This window comes from Acomys minous (assembly GCF_964271855.1).
Source record: "Acomys minous genome assembly, chromosome: 4".
NCBI lineage: Eukaryota > Metazoa > Chordata > Mammalia > Rodentia > Muridae > Acomys > Acomys minous.
The window spans coordinates 92,537,015-92,558,400 of record NC_140486.1 but is presented as its reverse complement, the minus strand read 5'-3'; the positions used below and the strand labels follow the sequence as shown (position 1 = coordinate 92,558,400).

Genomic DNA, 21,386 nt, shown 5'->3' with positions numbered 1-21,386 from the left:
CAGACTACTTTCTGTTCCAAACTCTCTGAAGGCATGGTCTATGCCTCACCTTCACTTGTGGACATTTCAGAAGCCCTCAGGTCATCTAGCCCAGGGGCTCCCTTGAGATGCTTGCAGTCTGTAAGCTCTGCCCACAGAACCAAGCACATGCTTTGAACACTGTGAGGGAAGATGGAAGAACACCTATTATGTGGACAGCCTCCTCAGGTCCTAGAGCCCAGAATTTGATTCAGACTGGAGTGCTGTTTTAGGAAAAACAAACATAAGTGAGGTATGCAGAAGTCAAGGCTATCTGAGAAGAGAGGGAAACAATAGCTGGTGAGATTCTCACAAATACATCAAGTCACGTGACAATAAGGAAGTGGTCATGTGCTCCTTCCTGGACTGCCCAGCATTGGTACTTAAGGGGCTCCCCCAGCAGGAGGAGCATCACATCTCCCTCTCCTCTCCTGAGTCTCTCTCCTCACTGCACCTAAGTCCTCTCTACTGACAACATGGGTTGCTGTGGCTGTGGAAGTTGTGGCTGTGGCAGCTGTGGCTGTGGTGGCTGTGGCTGTGGTGGCTGTGGCTGTGGTGGCTGTGGCTGTGGCGGCTGTGGTGGCTGTGGTAGCTGCGGTGGCTGTTGTGGCTGCTGTGGTTGTTGTGGCTGTTGCAAACCTGTCTGCTGCTGCCACCACACCTGCTGCCGCTCCTGTGGCTGTGGCTGTGGCTCCTGTGGCTGTGGCTGTGGCTGTGGGAAGGGCTGTTGCCAGCAGAAGTGCTGCTGCCAGCAAAAGTGCTGCTGCAAGAAATGCTGCTGCTAGGAAGACTGCTTGTCTCTGGGCTTCTCCTGTAGGTAACTGATAGAGGTGAGTCTGTCTATGTGTCTGTGTGTCTGTGTGTCTGCTCCTCTTGGGATTGTGAGCCACCAGCATGACACGAGCTCATTGCCATTGGAGCCTGGCATTTCTATAGTTGTTATCATCCTGCAACACTTGATGGAGACCAAGCAAAAGCCTGAGTCCCAGGCCTTCTCTGTCAGTCACCATGCGATCATGACCATGGCTGACACCATCTGGTAGATTGTGCTATGGCAGCCTACAGTTCCTCTCATTCTGCGCCAATGACCTGTTTCCCCATTGTATTGCATATCTGTAACCACAAAGCTACTCTTACTTAATAAATTTCAGTAAATCCTTCTCAGACAGCTGACTCCTGTGTGTCTCATGTGCTTTCCTGTCTCTAACCTGTCTTTCCATGGGGAGAAACGAGTTCCATCTCAACTGACACCACATTCTAGATGAGCAAAAGCTTCAGAGAACTAGACATGAGGTAGACTGTGAGCTACACGGTGAGGCAGTGATGGCTGAGCCTAGGGTGGTCCTCTGGTTGGTGGGGACAGGGCCTTGCAGTGAGTCATGGACCCAGCTTAGAATCCCCTTTCTCTTCCCACATACTGGGCATGATCTGGGCAGCTTTGCTCTTTCAGGAGATCCCTGCCAGGGTGTGCTGCCTCCCCATGGGCCTGAAGCAGCTGGGACAAACCACTGTGATGGCTCTCCTCTGGGGTCGGCCTCCCTGCATTTAGATTGGCCTGGGAGATGGAGTGGTAAACTCTGGATGAGCTGTGGGGTGTGTGGAGATTGGAACAGGGGCTGGGGGAGAAGACCCACCCTACATGTGAGTGGTGCTGTCCCATGGGCTGGGGGCCTAGGAGGAACAAAAGGGGTGGGTGCGGGCAAGAAGAAAGCTGGCAGAGTCCCACCCTTTTCTTTCTCTGCCTCCTTATGGGACACAGATGTTACAGCATTCCAGCACCACAAGTCTCCTGTATCATTATGTTTTGCCCGCACATGGTGCTAAGAAACCATCAGTCCTCTGACACTGTGTGCTAAATGTTTTCCTTTAGCTTGGTTGTGGCAGGTGTTTTGTCACATGACACTTAAAGTAGCCAAAGCAACAAGTGCGAATTGACATTTCTGAAACTGTGGGCTACAATCAACCTTATTCTAGCTTCTTCAGTTGAATGTCTTGGATTCTCGTCTTACAAGAATGGAAGACTGCCTCACCTATACCCTCCAAGGGTGTCCTCATGCACAAAACAATGTGTTCCCAAATCTTTGCTGGCTTCCCAAAGTGTGCTCTCAATATTCCGTGTAGACTTCAGACTCTAGCACAACTCTACTTCGGTTATCAGCCAAGGGAGCAACAAGAAGGGCAGGCACAGCAGTGGGGGTTGGGCTGCGAGACTGGGCCAATGTGTACCAGCAATCTGAGCCTGTCTTGTTCTAAGGCTTGTTCTCCTTGTCAGTCGGAGGAGAGCCAGGCACAGAACAGGAGCACAAATGGGTATATGTGGTGGAGTGGTTCATCCAAAGGAATCATGAGTTCTATTCACCTAAGAACACATAGAATAAGACTTCAGAGATGAGCCGATGGCAAATTTCCTTCCTCCTGGATGTGAGGAATGATGCTGCTGGTGTGTGGATGAGCCTCCAGAAGCTAAGCAGTCAAGTTGGTTTGGGTATCACTCATATCTATCTCTACTGACTTGTCCATCTACAGGACCCCTGACCCTCCAATGCACTCAGGTTACACAGAGTCCTACAGGTTCATTCTTGGACCCACTCACTGCCTGATATTCTCTCCTCCTGTACTTACACTTGGAGCTGGCCCTTCCACTGGTACCTGACTAGAGAGGAGTCGGGGAGAGCTCAGGTTCATCTATCTGATCTCAAGTCAGTTGTTCATCACTCAGGACCACGGAGCCAGTTTCTTGAAAGAGCATCGCTGCTGGTCAGAGGAATTCTGGGACATCAAGCCTGTCCTAGGACCAAGACTCAACTCCTTCTAAGTGTTTGCTCCCCTTGCCCCATGCCCTGGAAATAAGCTCGTGATTCATCCATAGCATTATATAAAACATATAGTTGTGAAAGAAAGAACAAAGAAGGCTGCTGGGGCATTGGCTCAATCAGTAACAGGCCTACCACACATCCATGAAGATGGAGTTTAGATCCCCAGCATCCACATCCAAATCTGATGACAGAGGGCATCTTAGTTAGGCTTTCTATTGATATGGTAACACACCATGGCTAAGAGCAACTTGGGGAAAACAGGTTTATTTTATCCTACAGTTGTGGTCCATCATCTGGGGAATTCAGGGCAGGAACTCAAGACAGGAACCTGGAGACAGGAACTGATGTGGAAGCCATGGAGGGGTGCTGCTTACTGGCTTGCTCTTCATGGCTTACATAGCCTGCTTTCTTATAGCACCCAGGACTAGCTACCAGGGTGGTCCCACTCACAATGGGCTGGGCCTGCCCATATCAATCAGTAATCAAGACAATACTCTACCCCAAGACTTGCCCACTGATCAATTTATATAGGTGTTTTTTCAATTGTGCTTTCTTCTTTTGGATACCTCTGTCTGGTGCCAGGTTGACATCACCTGCACAGAGTGCTTGCTGTATAACCCAGAGACGGAAGTTTAGATCTCCACAAGGCGTGGAAGAGTCAGACTCATAATGTGAGTTTCCGTAATCCCAGCATGCCCCTCTAAGGAGACAGGAGGTAGAGACCCAGAGTCTCACGGGCTAGAAAGACAGCAGTGAGACCTGGTCTCCAACAAAGTAGAATGCAAACACCAATACCCAGGAGACATTAGATTTCTGCCACTGACTCCCACATGAATGCATGTGCACATACATATGTACATATACTAAACACACAGACAAAATAGAGTGTGTGCCTTATTTTATTTGCCTTTCTTTCTTTTTTCTTTTTGGATTTTTTTTTTGTTTGTTTTTTGAGACAGCATTTCTCTTTGTAGTCTTGGCTGTCCTGGACCTGCTGGACCTCCTGGAACAGACTGTCCTCGAACTCACAGAAATCCACCTGCCTCTGCTCCCAGAGTGCTGGGATTACTAGCATGCTGCCATCATACCCAGCTGTTTATCTTTTAAAATAAACTTTTGCTGGGTGGTGGTGGTAGTGTCAGTGGAGGCAGCGGAGGCGGTGGTGGCGGCAGCGGTGGCAATGCACTCCTTTAATCCCAGCACTTGGGAGGCAGAGGCAGGTAGATCATTGTGAGTTTGAGGCCAGTCTGGTCTACAAAGTGAGTCCAGGACAGACAAGGCTACACAGAGAAACCATGTCTTGGAAAAAAAAATAAACTTTTAATTTTTTTTGAAAAATTTATACATGTATACAGTATGTTCTAATGCTATCCACCCCCATTACTTGCCTGAAACTCCCCCAGGACCTACCAGTCTATCTCCTCCTGATCCATAGCCTTAAAAAAAAAAAAAACTATTCACTGGCTCCTGAATCAAACTGATGCTGACCATGTGCAAGTGGATGTTTGCCATCCACACGGGCAATCTACCAGCAGCCACACCCCTAAAGAAAAGCGATCCTCATCCTCCATCGACAGTCATCAACAGTCATTGCTCCTAAGCTAGGGGTTGGAACTTAGGAGCGCCAGCCCCTCCTCTCCCCATCTATGCTGGAATGCTGACCAGCTTGATTTTGTACAGGTCTTTTTCAAGCAACCACAGCTACTGTGAGTTAATATGTGTGTGAAGCGCACCATACCTAGAAGGCAGCGTCTCACCTGTCTCTGCCCTATCCTCCAGCTCTGACGTTCTTCCTGCCTACTCTTTCATGATGTTCCATGAACCTTGCAGGTGGGGAGGCTCCTCAGCTGAACACTCACAGTGTCTGGTTCTCAGCTTTGACTACCTAACAATCTTTGCCTTAAATACCACCCGCTGTGGTGGGGGAGAGCTTTTCTGTCTAAGAATGAGAGCAGATTACATCTATGGGTAGGAAGGTAAACATTAAGAAGCTCATGTGACGACATGGCATTTAGCTGAACATCAGCCTTGAGCCTATGCTATCCCCAGTCATGAGATTTTGATCATGTTTATAGTACCAGACACAAAATCCTTCCTGTGAAATAGGCCTCAAATCAAAGCAGAAGTGATTGGTTAGCTCCTTAACCATCGTGCCACAATTGCAGTAGAGGGCACAGCTTTCCCACCAAGCTGGCATTGTAGCATGCAGTCTACCTCAGGGCAAGATCACTGATATTTTTTGGACCCCATGAGCTTGCTTAGTATAGTCCAGCACTATGTAAACTAGCCACCACAGAGTTTCCTGGTCGGTTTGAAATTGGCCTCTCTATGTTCTACAATCAATGTGGGTGGTGTCTTTACAAATAAGGTGTTGAATTTGGTTATGATGGCAACCAAGGGCAATGACAACAACTTGTATTATTTTTGGTTTCTCAGGACACCGCTGGCCAACAAGTGACAGGGAGGTAAGCCATGGCTTGTACTGAGAATTACTTTAAATAATCAATGTCTACTAGAAACGATGTTGACCAACAATGGGGAAACCTCTATAACAATTCCCAATTTCACAATATATTTTGATTAGCTTACAACCTAGTAGGTTTTGCTAGAGCTTCTACATACGAACTTAGTTTTGGTTAACTGACACCTTTTATCCTGCTCTGCACCATCTACCTATGTTATTTTATTTTAAAAATAGATGCCAGATATTGTCACAAGAGGAAATATGAAAAGCTCTGGGAAATAAAAAAGGGTGTTTTACACAAAAACTCTGAAAAGATGGAGTGTGTGCACACCAAGAAGTTACTGGTCATATCATAGGGAACAGCAGGAGAGAGGGAGAGCCCAGCCAGCGAGGCTGAGGGGCAGGGTGAGGCCATGCGATGCTGCAGTTTACAAACAAAGGGCACCAGCAGATTTTACCGGTGTCTCTGAGAGCCAGTTCTCACAGGTGGAAAAGGCAAGCTTGTGTGGCCAATGCTACCTTTATAGAGGGCAGCCGGCCACCTGGAAGGGATGCTCAACTTTTCCAAGTCACTGTGCTGTGGCCATTGAATTAACGGGTCTTTGTCAGACATGGTGCTGGGCCCTCTTGCGGAACACCAGTTTGCTATGGAAAAAAAGACTTATGTGCAGATTTATAATGGCCACTAGAAACTAAACAAACCAAAGCAAAGGGAATGCTAGACTGAACACAGGTTACTATCAAGATTATCCAACTAAAGGACGAAGCAGGCAGAGTCTGTTTTGCGACTCTTCTGCTACGAGGCTCAACTGTGCCCTCTCTTCTCTATATACTCATGCCGTGACTCCCAAGACCTCAGAGAGTAGACCTTATCTGGAGAAAGCAACTAAGAAAAGGCAGCTACATCAACATAAATCACCCCAGGCAGTGTGCTGGGTCATTTTATGTCAACTTGACACAAGCTGGAGTCATCTGAGAGGCAGAACCCATTGAGAAAACGCCTCCATAAGATTGGGCTGGAGGTGCTGGGCCTAGTGGCACAGCCTTTAATTCCAGCACTCAGGAGGCAGAGGCAAGCCTGCAGAGCATTTCATTAATTAGTAATTGATGTGGGAGTGCCCAGCCCATGGTGGGTGTGGCCATCCTTGGGCTGGCGATCCTGGGGGCAGTGAGAAAGCTGGCTGAGCAGGCTCTGGGGAACAAGCCAGTAAGCAGCACTCCTCCATGACCTCCTTATCATCAGCTCCTGCCTTCAGGCTCCTGCCCAGTTTGAGTTCCTGTCCTGACTTCCTTCAATGATGAACAGAGATATGGAAGTGTAAGCCAAATAAATCTTCTCCTCCCCAAGTAGTTTTGGCCTGGTGTTCCATCACAGCAAAGATAGCCCTAATGAGGACAGGTAGATTTAAATTCATCATGACTGGGGTGTTCGATAAACGAAGAAAGGCAGCAGACATGAAGACCAGGCAGACCCGGTGAAGACAGAATTCTCTAAAGCTGCTAACACCTTGATCCTGGACTTCTAGCATGGGAAATTATGAGAAAACAAACAGCTCTGCTCTAAGTCAGCTGCCCCCAGATTTTGATGGAAGTAGAGAAAGGAAAATGGCCGTGCCCTGCTGGCTTTCTTCTTTCCCTCCACCTGGGCCCCCAGCCCATGGGACAGCACCACTCACATGTAGGGTGGTTCTTCTCCCCCAGCCCCTGTTCCAATCTCCACACACCCCACAGCTCATCCAGAGTTTACCACTCCATCTCCCAGGCCAATCTAAATGCAGGGAGGCCGACCCCAGAGGAGAGCCATCACAGTGGTTTGTCCCAGCTGCTTCAGGCCCATGGGGAGGCAGCACACCCTGGCAGGGATCTCCTGAAAGAGCAAAGCTGCCCAGATCATGCCCAGTATGTGGGAAGAGAAGGGGGATTCTAAGCTGGGTCCATGACTCGCTGCAAGGGCCTGTCCCCACCAACCAGAGGACCACCCTAGGCTCAGCCATCACTGCCTCACCGTGTAGCTCACAGTCTACCTCATGTCTAGTTCTCTGAAGCTTTTGCTCATCTAGAATGTGGTGTCAGTTGAGATGGAACTCGTTTCTCCCCATGGAAAGACAGGTTAGAGACAGGAAAGCACATGAGACACACAGGAGTCAGCTGTCTGGGAAGGATTTACTGAAGTTTATTAAGCAAGAGTAGCTTTGTGGTTACAGATATGCAATGCAATGGGGAAACAGGTCATTGGCGCAGAGTGAGAGGAACTGTAGGCTGTCATAGCACAACCTACCAGACGGTGTCAGCCGTGGTCATGATCGCATGGTGACTGACAGAGAAGGCCTGGGACTCAGGCTTTTGCTTGGTGTCCATCAAGTGTTGCAGGATGATAACAACTAGAGAAATGTCAGGCTCCAATGGCAATGAGCTCGTGTCATGCTGGTGGCTCACAATCCCAAGAGGAGCAGACAGACAGACACACAGACACATAGACAGACTCACCTCTATCAGTTACCTACAGGAGAAGCCCAGAGACAAGCAGTCTTCCTAGCAGCAGCATTTCTTGCAGCAGCACTTTTGCTGGCAGCAGCACTTCTGCTGGCAACAGCCCTTCCCACAGCCACAGCCACAGGAGCCACAGCCACAGGAGCCACAGCCGCAGCCACAGGAGCGGCAGCAGGTGTGGTGGCAGCAGCAGACAGGTTTGCAGCAGCCACAACAACCACAGCAGCCACAACAGCCACCGCAGCTACCACAGCCACCACAGCCGCCACAGCCACAGCCACCACAGCCACAGCCACCACAGCCACAGCTGCCACAGCCACAGCCACAACCACCACAGCCACAGCCACCACAGCCACAGCCACAGCCACCACAGCCACCACAACTTCCACAGCCACAGCAACCCATGTTGTCAGTAGAGAGGACTCAGGTACAGTGAGGAGAGAGACTCAGGAGAGGAGAGGGAGATGTGATGCTCCTCCTGCTGGGGGAGCCCCTTAAGTACCAATGCTGGGGAGTCCAGAAAGGAGCACATGACCACTTCCTTATTGTCACGTGACTTGATGTATTTGAGAGAATCTCACCAGCTATTGTTTCCCTCTCTTCTCAGATAGCCTTGACTTCTGCATACCTCACTTATGTTTGTTTTTCCTAAAACAGCACTCCAGTCTGAATCAAATTCTGGGCTCTAGGACCTGAGGAGGCTGTCCACATAATAGGTGTTCTTCCGTCTTCCCTCACAGTGTTCAAAGCATGTTCTTGGTTCTGTGGGCAGAGCTTACAGACTGCAAGCATCTCAAGGGAGCCCCTGGGCTAGATGACCTGTGGGCTTCTGAAATGTCCACAAGTGAAGGTGAGGCATAGACCGTGCCTTCAGAGAGCTTGGAACAGAAAGTAGTCTGTGGAGTGGGAAGAACATAAAAACAGAGTCAAGGGTCACTGTCAAGTGCAAACACCATTGTCTTCTTTACAAGACAGGGAGTCAGCTGGGGCTGCCATCAACATCGCCACCTCTGCACATGTGGCATTACTGTGTGATCTATCTGTGGACCACTCAGGCCAGAATGACATGTTTAAATACAGCGCTCTATCTTTATAACACCCATATTATAGTGGTGTAATTTTTGGTATTTTTTATTTTGATTCAAGAATTATTCTTTGTTTGCATAGTCTTTGTTTCTGGAATATAAATTCACCTATATATAACACATTGATGCTTACTAGCCTAACCAGGGTTTCCAGAAGAATGTATGGACTTTTTCTAAGCAGCTGGAGTCTTATTGTAGCACCCCAGGGCACAGATGAGAGCATTATATCAGGGAGGATGGGAATTCACATGGAGGGATCAGACGATGGCTGGATCATGGTGAGGCTTGAGGGTTGCTCACCAACAAAGACACCACGAAGAAGGCTCTTTTCTATCCAAATGTGCAGACACAGCCATCTCAGGATGTTGAAGTTTCTAGGACAGCCCTCTACCCTTCATTTACATAGGAAACCCACTGCTCAGAACCTGCCTCCCTACTTGGTAACATTGGCCCTCAAGGATCCAACTACCAAGAACCGTTGAAAAATTCCTAGGGTTTATTGGTGCTGCCCAATACCCCCTCCAGCCCACTTGGGTGACATCTGGTTGCTTTCACACAAGCTTTGTATGTGGTGGGAAGAGGGAGGTGGAGGGATATATGTTGAATAACATGCAGGGTTAAGTGCACTAGTGATCCAAGTGAGCTAGAGATGTGCGGATAAGTTTGGACGTGTTAAAGTGTCAAGTGAGCTGAACTTGGTGAGGCAGAGGAAACAGGAGTGAGGGAGGGCAAGGAGTCCCATATTTTTTTTCATGGTGCATAGCCTCTTAAGTGTTTGGGGTTTTTATTTTGTTGTTTGTTTTGTTTTGTTTTTTGTTTTTTGTTTTTTTTTTGTTTTTTGTTTTTTGTTTTTTTCGAGACAGGGTCTCTCTGTGTAGCCTTGGCTGTCCTGGACTCACTTTGTAGAGCAGGCTGGCCTCGAACTCACATTGATCCACCTGCCTCTGCCTCCCGAGTACTGGGACTAAAGGCGTGCGCCACCATGCCCAGCTCTCTTAAGCGGTTTTACAAAGGAAAAGGCACTGCTAGCAAGTGTGTAAGGTCATGTGAAATGCACGGGACATAAACAAGGAAGAATCTTGGATGACCCTGCTGAGAAAACAGCACCTGTCCTACAAGGAAGTGACCATGTCATGTGTCCTCCATCCTTCCCTTTCCTCTCTCCCAGGATGGTACTTAAGGGGCTCCCCCAGCAGGAGGAGCATCACATCTCCCTCTCCTCTCCTGAGTCTCTCTCCTCACTGCACCTGAATCCTCTCTACTGACACCATGGGTTGCTCTGGCTGTGGTGGCTGTGGTGGCTGCGGTGGCTGTGGTAACTGTGGAGGCTGCACCAGCTGCACCACCTGTAGGTGCTACCGTGTTGGCTGCTGTGGCTGTTGTGGCTGTGGTGGCTGTGGCTGCTGTGGCTGTGGCGGCTGTGGTGGCTGTGGCTGTGGTGGTTGTGGCTGTGGTGGATGTGGCTGCGGTGGCTGTGGTAGCTGCTGTGGCTGCTGTGGCTGCTGCAAACCTGTGGTTGTCTGCTGCTGCCGCCGCACCTGCTGCCGCTCCTGTGGCTGTGGCTCCTGTGGCTGTGGCTGTGGCTGTGGGAAGGGCTGTTGCCAGCAGAAGTGCTGCTGCCAGCAGAAGTGTGGCTGCAAGAAGTGCTGCTGCTAGGATTCCTGTGAATTTTGGCTTCTGTGTCTTGCTGACAACACTCTTTCCTTGGCTCTCTGTTCTTCCTTCTCACTCTGGTCATGGGCTCTTCCCATCTTTGGTGTTTCATGTCTTTCCATCTGAAGAGTTTCTTTCCAAATGGAGAGGAGCCATCTCTGGAGAAAACATCTGCTGATCCTAGGTCCCACGGAACTCTTTAACCTTTGACCCCTTTCCAATGAGGTCCTTGTCTTTGGCTCAACAGCTATTTACTGCCTTCACTTTCCCCTTTATTTGCCCTTTCCCCTCTCTTTTCACTGCACGTTTTCTTTTCTCCTTTTCATTTATAGTGCTTGTATATTTTCAAAATTCCCTAATAAAATAAAACATGCCAGAAAATATTCTCTTCTGTGTTCTGTTTGGCCATATGAATCCCTGTTCATATCATCTGAAGCTTGAGAGATGTTTCACTGCTGAGCAAAGATTTTTGAGACACCAGCCATAAAAGCACACCTACAAAGGGGCACACGAGAAGCTATGATCAAATCTTTGGAGATGAGCCCTTCCACTAATGAAATATCAAACTGTCCTCAATCATGTTTCCAATGTGTATTACCACCGCTGTCTTCTGGTACATTTGACACAGGGTCCTACCAAGTCCAAATTGTAGAACTTAAAGTCATAAGTGACTCTGCCTGTTTGGCCTTAAATGTGATATTTTATCATTAGGTACCTACCCTGCCCCCATGCTAAGGTTCTGGGAACATCTCAGAAGAGAAAGTGGAAAGAATGGAAGGGGCGGGCGTCAAGGAAGAGTGCTGTGAAAAGCTTTGTCTGGATAGGATGTAGCTCTCACAGCCATGAACGCTCAGCAGCTGTAGTTACTCACACTAGGTCTTCACCAACTTAAACCATTAGGAATTCCAGTGTGGATGTGGATGGGGGGGCCAGGGGGGGAGCTCAGAAGGCCCTGAGAGCTGCTGGAGAGAGAGAGAGAGAGAGAGAGAGAGAGAGAGAGAGAGAGAGAGAGAGAGAGAGAGAGAGAGAGAGAGATTCTTCTTTGGGCTGTTCCCACTAAGAGGTTGCCCTTGCTCTTGTGGATAGTCCACATTCATGCTCATAGAGGAAGCATTAAATGGATTTAGTGTGTTATGAAAAAGGGGGGAAGAGGGGGGAGATAGAGAAAAGAGGACATGAATTTGGGGTGTGAGGTTGGGGAGTTGGTTGGGAAAATAAAGGGGATTGTATATGATCATGTTTCAACCTGTATACATGAAATTCTCAAAGAGCAGTAAAAACAACAACAAAGAGATGAAATTTAGAGTCATTTGCAGAAATGTCATAAACCAGTGCCAGGACTGAACTTGTACAGGTTTTGAAAGATTTCTTTTTATACAATTTGTTCAAATGAAGAAGTAAGAATACACTGCAATAACTAGTTGCAGCCCAGAACCTATTATACCTGTATTTGGTCTGATCTAGTAAGTTTTACTTCTACAATGAGCCCATACCCTTAGATGCATCACTACACGTACTCTCTATATTTATGTTCCTAATGTGGAAAAAGTCATGTATTTCCAGAGGTGCAGTGGCACAGTGCTAACCTAGCATATATATGAGGCTTGCCATGCAGTACAACACAAAGAAAATCAATGCAATTATTCTGGTGTGGCATATACCTCCTTGAAAGTCACATCTTGTTGTTTGCCCGTTACCCTGGAATGTAGTTAATGGTCTCGAGCAAACAGAGGAGGTGGAAAGAGTCCACAGGACCTTGCACAGCATCTGCCTTCGGGGAGACCACGGCGTACTCTTCAGGTAAAGGGTGAGCTCCTTCCCTTAGTTAGTTGTGTTAGTTTATACCACTGTGACAAAGGGCCCGTGATAAGCAAAGGAAGCAGGGCTTCTTTCAGCTTACTGCTGCTGAGGTTTTAGTTCCTGGTGGCTTAGCTCTGGTGCTTTGACCATATGGGGATTAGGAAAGAGATGGTGGAGTGCATGTACCAGAGCAAAACTACACACACCATGGTCTGGAGAAGTGAAGGAGGGTCACAATGTCTTTTCAGCAGTATAATCTCAGTGACTTGGCTTTCTCCAAGCATTCTTTGCCTGCTAAAAACTTCTACTGGCCTGCCCCTCATCTGTGCCACCTGCTGAGGACCAATTATCTCTCTGTCTCTGTCTCTGTCTCTGTCCCTGTCCCTCTCCTCCCCTCTGTCTCTCTCTCCTGTCTGTCTGTCTGTCTGTCTGTCTGTTTCTCTCTCTCTCTCTCTCTCTCTCTCTCTCTCTCTCTCTCTCTTCTCTCTTCTCTCTTCTGTCTCTCTCTCTCTCTCTCTCTCTCTCTCTCTCTCTCTCTCACACACACACACATACACACACGTACACACACACACACTTTTCTGGACTCTGCAGGTACCTGCAGTCACATGTATAGCCCCCTATATACATTTACATATAAAATTATATATGTAATATATAATTTAACATTTTAAAAATGAATTTTAAAAAGCCAGGTTACCTAATCAATTCCAGACAACTCAGAAATAATTCAGAAAGCTATTTTTCCAACATAATATTTTTCTACACACAAACACACACACACACACACACACACACACACACACACACACACCCCAATCCCACTTATTGCCCATCCCTCCCCCACCCACTCCCCCACCCTTGTGGATTTCCAACATGCAGAGATGATAACAGTTGAGAACCTAGAAATGTTAATAATTTTGTCACTGTACATCATGGACATGCATCATCAGAGAGCAACACAGTATATAATATTTATTTTTTTCTTTTGGTGGGGCGTTGTTGGGGCAAGCTCTGAATCACTGAGTGATAGTCTGGGCCCTGGGCCTCATTTTAAAGTGCAGATATCAATTAAAAATAATGATGAATACCAATTCTGGGAGATGATATAGCTAGCTCAGTAGGGGAAACTGTTAGCTGGAGCACCCATAAGAAGCTGGGTGCTGTGGTGAGCATCTGCATCCCCAGGGGAGGGAGGCAGGCTGGCTAGCCTTGAGTAGTGGCACAGCAGAAACAGTAGAGGCCCTGTCTCTGACAACGTGGAGCAGGAAAACGTACATCTGAAAGTTGTCCCTTGACCTCCACACGAGCCACACTTACATACTCACACACACAGATAACTAAATAAAAATAAACATTTAATTTCTGTGAGTCTGCCCGCATTCTAAACAAGTCCCCTTTTCACCCACGTAAAATAATGACGCTCCTCTTTCGCTCTTCACAGAGTGCCCTTTCCCCTTGCTAAGCTCTGTGGAATTACAACTAAAACTTCCATTTTCGTGATGCCTATTTTTTTTTAATCTAATTTAAAGTACACTAATGCATCAGTTATCCTAGTCAGATAATCTAATGGAGGGTGCAATCGGGGACCATCAGCTGGTCCCAGAGCAGCTGAGAGCAGGGCCTGTCTGCCTAAGGCTGGGGATGCAGAGGCAGGGCTGTGGGTGTTGTGAGACTAAGGTGCCACCAAGCACAGCTGATCACCCTCCCATCCCCCCACCCCCTCCATGATCTTCTCACTGCTCATATTTTACACTCCACGATCCCCCAAGGAGAATGGAAGGCAGTGAGATTACTGAGCAGAGGAGGGATCTGACCAACAACTGATGTCTCCTCTGTCCCGGGTTCCCATGGGTCTTTCTGCTAACTGGGTGTGGATCTGCAGGGAGAGTGGGATGGAGAAAGCCAATAGGCAGTGTTTCACAGTTGCGTGCTCCACCATGAAAACTGTGGATGTTACCGCCCTCATTTATCTACTTAAATGATGAACCTTCTTTTTTTTTTTTTTTTTTTTTTTTAAATGTGTGGCTGTTTGCCCACCTCCTCCTATATCCTCCTTGACTCAGGGTTGTGAATTTTATCTGTTTCTATAAATTAAGATTTTCATTGAAAGCTTATGACATCAGTGTGTCACAGCACTTCCCAGGCCTTCAGTACAGACAGTTAGCTCATAGTCACCATGCCCTGTGTAAGGAGCTGTGCACTCAAATGCTATTTCTAAATGACTCCCCAGCCTTTTCTAGGCGATATGAGACTTTCTTTTATCAAAAATTTCTTCCCCAATTCCCCAGTCATCTCTGAAGATGCATCTTGAGTCTCTTTATAAAAACCACCTCACCTATCTTTAAATGGGTGAGATCCACAAACAGCCAGTGTTGTAACAACAGTTTGAGAAGCAGTGAGAAAAATGATTGAATTATTTCACGCAACTTTTCCCTTGCCAAATCTCCATGTCATGTAAAATTGCTGATTCAGTTAATATTTTCTGTGGTTTTTTTTTTTTTTTGAAAAAAGATTCTAACCTTTTGAAGTGTCACTTGTCATCATATTCACAGGACATAATAAATGTCATTTATCATAAATGAACATTTATGATTAGGACTTGGGAATCACCAGTCAACGAACTTCCACATTTTGGCTCCTAAAAGTTTAATTCAGTTATGATGAATTATATTCCTATTCAAAATCAGCCTTTTAAAAGAAGCTAAGGATTTGCAAGAACATATGTTGTTTTTGGAGCCTAGGGGGAAATCGAGGATCAGAATTTATATTCTGTTACATCTTTTGGGCTATTTTTATTTGCCTGCTTACTTACCCTGCTTTGGTCTTGTTCTAGGAGCTGACATTCAAAATACCGTTCACTGAAAGAACTGAATTGAAAGGTGCTATAAAGCTGGAGATAGCAGAAGCCGTCAGAGGACACGATATAAACAAAGACTTTGAGGAAAGCGCTTTAAGTTTGAAGGGTAAAGTGACTGGGGAGTTCTTGAATTACTAGAAACACAAAAGAAAAACTTGAATAATTTCACTGTTCAATAACAGATTTCCCTACTTAGCTTTACTTGATGAGAGGTCAAGATGTATGGATTTGTCATAAAAAGATATTTAAACCAGGCTTTATAGAATCATTTAGAAAGGATAGACAGCCTCTCAGTCAAGTTTGTTTGTTTGTTTGTTTGTTTTTTGTTGTTGTTGCAATACAATACCTTGACAAAAATGGCTCAATTGAGAAATGATTAATTATGGACTCACAGTTAAAGAGTAAAGTCTACAAAATGGGGCAAGATTGGCTATAGAAACTACTGCTAAAGTTGGAGCTTGTAGCAGGTTTCAACAGGTACCCTGTTCTCTCTAACTTTTATGCACTTCAAATTTATTAAAATGAAAGGTTTCTAAAATGTCCATCAATAAACATCCAGACTAAGAGCCAAAAAATTCAAATTTCAACAGTCTTTCTCTGTTATATACAAAAATAATCTGTGAAAAATTACAGGGTAATTTGGAATCCAGAAAACGTATTTTGAATTTAATTTCATTTTAGAAAGTAACAGTAACTTTTTAAATAAACCCTCAAAATGTACTGTATCTATGTGAATATCAGTTTTAGCATATATATGTGTATATATATGACACATATCTATATATAGGAGACTCAATATGTATATAGGGTCTCAGTACATAGTTCAGATTGGCCTTAAAATGATGCGTCTCTTGTCTCACCCCCTCAGGTACTGTGATTATAAGTGTAACCTACTGTGCCTGGCAATTTTAATATTTACTAAATCAAGATATCTTTTCATAACATAGGTCACAGTATAAGGATAAATCTTTAAACAGATTTAAAAGGAAGTATATAAAGAAAATATCTCAACATTCTTAGGATTTTTCATTAAGTATTTATAGAGGTAGGCAGCATTAACTGTTTGTCTATAAGACTGACGGAGGCGTAAGGCACTTGCGGACTCACCCTTGGTGAGACAGACCATTAGCTCCAGCTAGGGAGAAAGTTTAGTTCAGGGTAATGAGAAGGATGCCCCTGGCAGTGACCACGGGGCTCTGTCTTACACTTTTCACTCATGTATGAAAAAGTACATACAAAACAGAAAACACACTAGCTACACATTATTTGTAATTCTCAATGCAACATTATCTCACTGAAGACATTATACTAACCAAGAGAAACCAGAAACGAAGGGCTGTACAGTAGGCTTTTATTTTTATGGCCTTCTAAAAAAAGAAAAACAAACTATAGAGATATAAAAAAAACAATCAACAGTTGCTGTGGAACAGGCTGGGGAGAAAAGGCTGATGGGAAAGAGACATCAGGGCATCATTTGCAGTGAAACGGCTGTCCTTTAGCTACCCTGAAGCCATGATTATTTACATGTGTTGTCCCCATATTCTCAATTCATATATAATGAAATGTGAATATATTACATGTTCATGATCTCTCAGGAAATCTGATTTTAGCAATATGTGTTTGTGTACATATGAGTACAGTATTGTTACAATAGAATACATATTATACATACAAACCTGTGGGTACTACATACAGTTTTGAGCAGAGACATCTGTTAAGATACAGAGGCCATATACTCAACTGAGTGTTGACTGTATTGCACATGCCATGACATCGTTGTATCCCTAGTATGCTATTGCCTTGACCATGGCTTATGCTCTTATGTTTTGATAAATTCAGTTTGCAAGGATTTTCTTGAGGATTTTCATGCCTATGTTTATCAGAGAAATTGGGCTTGGCTGTCTCATCTTCATGTGGTGTTGGCATCCAAGTAATACTGGCCTCATGGAATGAGTTTGGAAGTGCTATTTTCCTTTCTGCTTTAAGGACTAGTGTGAGGAATGTTGATGTCAGTTCCTGAAAAATCTGGCGGGATTCAGCAGTGAGTCCATCTGGTCCTGGGCATTTCTCCGTTTGAAGGCTCTTTGTTGCTCTTCCATCTTGTTGCTCATTATAGCTCTGTTTGTGTTGCCTATGGTCTGTTGACTTAATTTTGGTGGGTCATGTACACCTAGGATTTTATCCACTTCATCTAGGTTTTCCAGTGCCATGTTCCTATCATTCAAGAAAGCCAGGAAAATTGGAGGTTAAACTAAATTTAGTGAAAATTAGAGTCGCATATTATCGTATTATGTTGTTAAATAAGACGGTTTGAAAGAAACCTCCAAAACAGTCATTGGACACTAACTGTGAGCATCTCACATCTCCAACCTGCCCCCACCCCCAGAGTATCTTAACCAAAGCCTGAGAAATTGATTAAAGCAGAAATACAGTTTGATTGTCTCCCATGGGCAGCATGGAGCACGACATGAGAAAATGCTCTTCAGAGGGACAGGAAGGAGAAGTAGTAAGGGGAAAATGGGAGGGAGGGAGGAATGGGAGGATACAAGGGATGGGATAACAATTGAGATATAATATGAATAAATTAATAAATTATATATATATATTTAAAAAAGAACATTTTATTGCTTCAAATTGAGCCAGGGAGGGAACAATAGATCCTTACCTCAGTGCTATGGTGCATGCAATCTTCCTTGAATATCAAAAGGCCAGGGGAGAACATCGAAGTATTTACTGGAAGAGTAGGGGCCTCCCGATCTGTGGTGGAGAAGCTCTCCAAGGCTGTACCACAAGATTCCAGTTGACTGTGGCATGGCTCAATGCGAAGGCTGCTCCCACTCTGGGAAAAGAGGGAATTAACATTAGCCTATCTTGTTAAGCCACATGACAAATCGCCTTCAGGCTTGCTAACGTCCAGGCTCTGATATAAAACAACAGTGACTTAGGCTGGAGAGATGCCTCATCAGTTAAGACTAGTGACTCACCGATTTGTCTTTTCTTCCGTAGCAGTGTTTGCCTGGGCTGGGTCAAACTTGTAATCCTCCTGCCTTAGCATCCTGAGAGTTGGGCTTATAGCCATGCGCCAGCATGCTTAGTTCACCACACTTGATCCAGCTTTGAGAAGTGTGCATTATCGTTTCCTTTTTATCTTTGAAACAGAACAATAGTACTTGGTGTCTCTAAATCCACAGGCTGGAAAGGGGCTGTGGAAGCACATTTTTTCCTCCTTTGTTCCTTCCCTTTGCAGATGGTAAAACTTTGGGCTTAAAAATCTGGTGTCAAATAAAAGGAAATCTGGATTTAGGGAGAGGCTTTATTTGAAAGATAGACCGTCGGAGTAGGAAGAAACACATCAGAGAAATCGACAAGTATTTCAAAATCAAAGAGAAACGGGCTTTTCTTTCCTGGGGTGAAGGAGGGGGCAAGCAGAGATAAGCAGAAGCCGCAGAGGAAGCTGGACAATGGAGGGGAAAGGCTGGGCGAGGATGCACAGGAAGCTATTCCACTGTGTCGGCCGGTTGTCAGAGAGAGCTGAGAAGGGCACATTCCACAACTGTGTGCTGGCTCAGGGTTGGGACCCCAGGGTGTGAGGGCAAAGAGAGATACCCTGCTAAGCGCTGGACAATCATGACTACTTGGTGTTTGTGTGACCCGCCAGCGACCTTCAGGCTAGAATTTCCTCTCTGTCTGGCTCGGTCTTATGACATTACAGAAGGTCCTAGAAAAAACGGTGTCCCTCCTCTTGTCTCCGTGTTCCCTTGCATCTCTGTGACATCATTTAATGAAATGCCATCTGGTTCCAGAACTCTCTTTGCATGCTTCATTATTGTGTGTGTGTTTGTTCTCTTCTTTGTCCTTTATTCATTTGTTGAGGACTTTCAGCTTCTTTATGGGACAGTATGTTGGTACACATTAAAACTGTCCTAAACTGGTCACGCTGGCACATGACTATAATCCCAGAACTCGAGAGGCTGAAACAGGGGGATTAAGGGCTACAGAGAATGACTCTCTCAGAGACAAACAGAGCCTACAAGATGGCTTGGTGTGCAAAAACATTTGCTGTACATAACCCCGATGACCTAAGCATGATCCCCAGGAAGAGTGCCGTAATCCCAGCATTCTCACTGTGAGAGGAGAGGCAGGCAGAGACAGGAGCATTGCTTTAAAGTCTTCAGACCAGCTAATGTGGAGTATGCAGGTTGGCATCTGCATACTCTGTCTGAGTGAGGAGGGAGGCAGGAACTGTCTCCCTAAAGGTCCTCTGACTTTTCCATGTATGCATCACACACACACACACACACACACACACACACACACACACACACACACACCCCAATGATGCTGACGATGAAGTTGATGACTATAATAATAAACAGAGAACAACAACAATTACAAAACCACAAACAAAAACCAATTCATCTTGGTGGGGAAACTTTTGGTGAATTGATTTATAGTTTTATTATACTATCATAATTATTAAGGGTTACTTTGAACAGTCTTTAACTCTAGTCTAACCCTAACTTTCTTTCTTTTCTTTTCTTTTCTTTTCTTTTTTTGAGACAGGGTTTCTCTGTGTAGCCTTGACTATCCTGGACTCTCTTGGTAGACCAGGCTGGCCTTGAACTCACAGTGACCACCTGCCTCTGCCTCCTAAGTGCTGGGATTAAAGACATGTGCCACCACCACCCGGCCAAAAAAAAAAAAAAATGTGTAGGCCCGGCTGGCCTCAAACTCGGGATCCTCCTGCCTCTGCCTCCTTCAGCAAATCTTACCTGCATGCACCACTACAGCCTGCCTAACCCTAACTTTAATATCATGGTTCTCAATCAGGTTTCTTTTTTCTTCTCATGGCAATATCCGAAGACACACTTGGTTGTCATGACCAGGCACATGCCAGCATCTAGTGGTTTTAGCAGCTAATGCTATGGCCCTGCACCTCTCAGGACAGGAAGCAGTCCTCATGGTGAAGCCTTCTCCAGCCTGAATGCCAGAATGTGAGGACAGGAGACACTGATTTTAGTTCTGATCTAACTGGGCACAGGCTTGGCAGAAGATGCAACACCTCCTTAGGACAAATTCCTTTTTATGATATACACTGTAGATTTATCAATACTGTGCTCCTGGCTCTGGGATGAACAGGCAACTGTCAGCCCAGCTTAATATGTGAGGTCTGAGGTCAGTGACAGATCTATTTGGTTTTTCCTAAAAATTTCGATACTAATCAGGGTCCTTGGTGTTACAAAGAGACAATAGCGGGCTATGGGAATAGGAGAGGGTTTGTTCCCTTGTCCCTAGAAGACAGGACTTCAAATGCTAACAAGGTAAGTATAAGCTGAACCCTAAAATGGGACTCTAGGAGGAGTCAAGTGGTTCAGAAAGGAAAATCAGAACACCAATCCAACAATGGACCCTGGCAATGTCCGTAGCTGGGTGGGTGTGGGCCAACTCAACGTTAAAATAAATAACTTCAAAGTGTCATTTGATGTCAGGAAAACACATGTGCTCTGCTGGGACAGCTTCAAAGGTGGCTTCCAGCTCTGTGGTCTCTTCCGTTAGCGCTCCGTGTGCACCAGAGCTCACATTACCGTTTCTGTGCCGGCATCTCCGTCCTCCTACCTCACGCTCTTTGGAAAACTGTTTCAAAGGTGACAAAATACACTCTTAGAAGGGGAAAACAGTGTATGGTCAAGTATGTAAACGCCCAACTCCCTGACCAGGCCTTTTCAGGGGCGGGGATATTTGACTCAGCTGAACCCAGGAGGGGATCGAAGAGTGAACCCCAGCAGCTAGCAATCCCCCAGAGAGCTTCTCAAGGCCACCCTACGTCACTCCGTGTCTCTGCCTGTTTCCTGTGAGACAAAGTGAGCATCAGTTACCCAGCTGTAAGTAACTCAGGATGAAGTACTCATCAGCCGCCTCAAGGGAAAACCACCACCAACAAGATGCATAAACAGCTGTGTTTATGGTCTATCTGCCCCACCTGTTCACGAGGAGACTTTTCCCTTCACTGAGCTCATCTGCAACAATTGGCCGCATAATCAGAGCTGGCTGATGGTTAGGAAAGCTGTGTAGGATGGTTCAGTATCTGGCTGTGGGGGAGGCAGCAGGGAGCCTGTGGATGACCAGTGAGTTACCTCTTGCTCTCCCAGATACCTGGATATGTCTTAAATCTGAAGGCAACAAACTGGAAATCCCTAAGG

General features: G+C 45.8%; 2 protein-coding genes and 1 long non-coding RNA gene across 3 annotated transcripts in view; 1 reads left to right on the top strand and 2 right to left on the bottom strand.

Moving 5' to 3' along the window:
- The window catches only part of LOC311595874 (uncharacterized protein), a 171,707-nt gene extending 163,476 nt beyond the window's left edge, over positions 1–8,231 (bottom strand). Inside the window, exon 1 of the mRNA XM_084778951.1 lies at positions 8,151–8,231. Within this exon, the coding sequence (XP_084635077.1) occupies positions 8,151–8,193 (43 nt within the window). The 5' untranslated portion in view covers positions 8,194–8,231. The remainder of the gene's footprint in view (positions 1–8,150) is intronic.
- A 1,854-nt stretch (positions 8,232–10,085) lies between these two features.
- Positions 10,086–10,909, top strand: LOC311595882 (uncharacterized protein). The gene has a single exon (XM_084778965.1). It carries the CDS (start codon positions 10,143–10,145, stop codon positions 10,527–10,529), a length of 387 nt encoding a protein of 128 aa, XP_084635091.1. The 5' UTR covers positions 10,086–10,142; the 3' UTR covers positions 10,530–10,909.
- A 5,619-nt stretch (positions 10,910–16,528) lies between these two features.
- On the bottom strand, positions 16,529–18,908 carry LOC311595884. Its single transcript, XR_014778603.1, has 3 exons — positions 18,171–18,908; positions 17,852–18,025; positions 16,529–17,400 (listed from the first exon to the last, which is right to left on the bottom strand). It is a non-coding gene; the product is annotated as an uncharacterized lncRNA (long non-coding RNA).
- Positions 18,909–21,386: the final 2,478 nt, after the last annotated feature.

Coding starts and splice junctions, on each gene's coding strand:
- LOC311595882 (XM_084778965.1), top strand. CDS start 10,143: ATGGGTTGCTCTGGCTGTGGTGGCTGTGGTGGCTGCGGTGGCTGTGGT.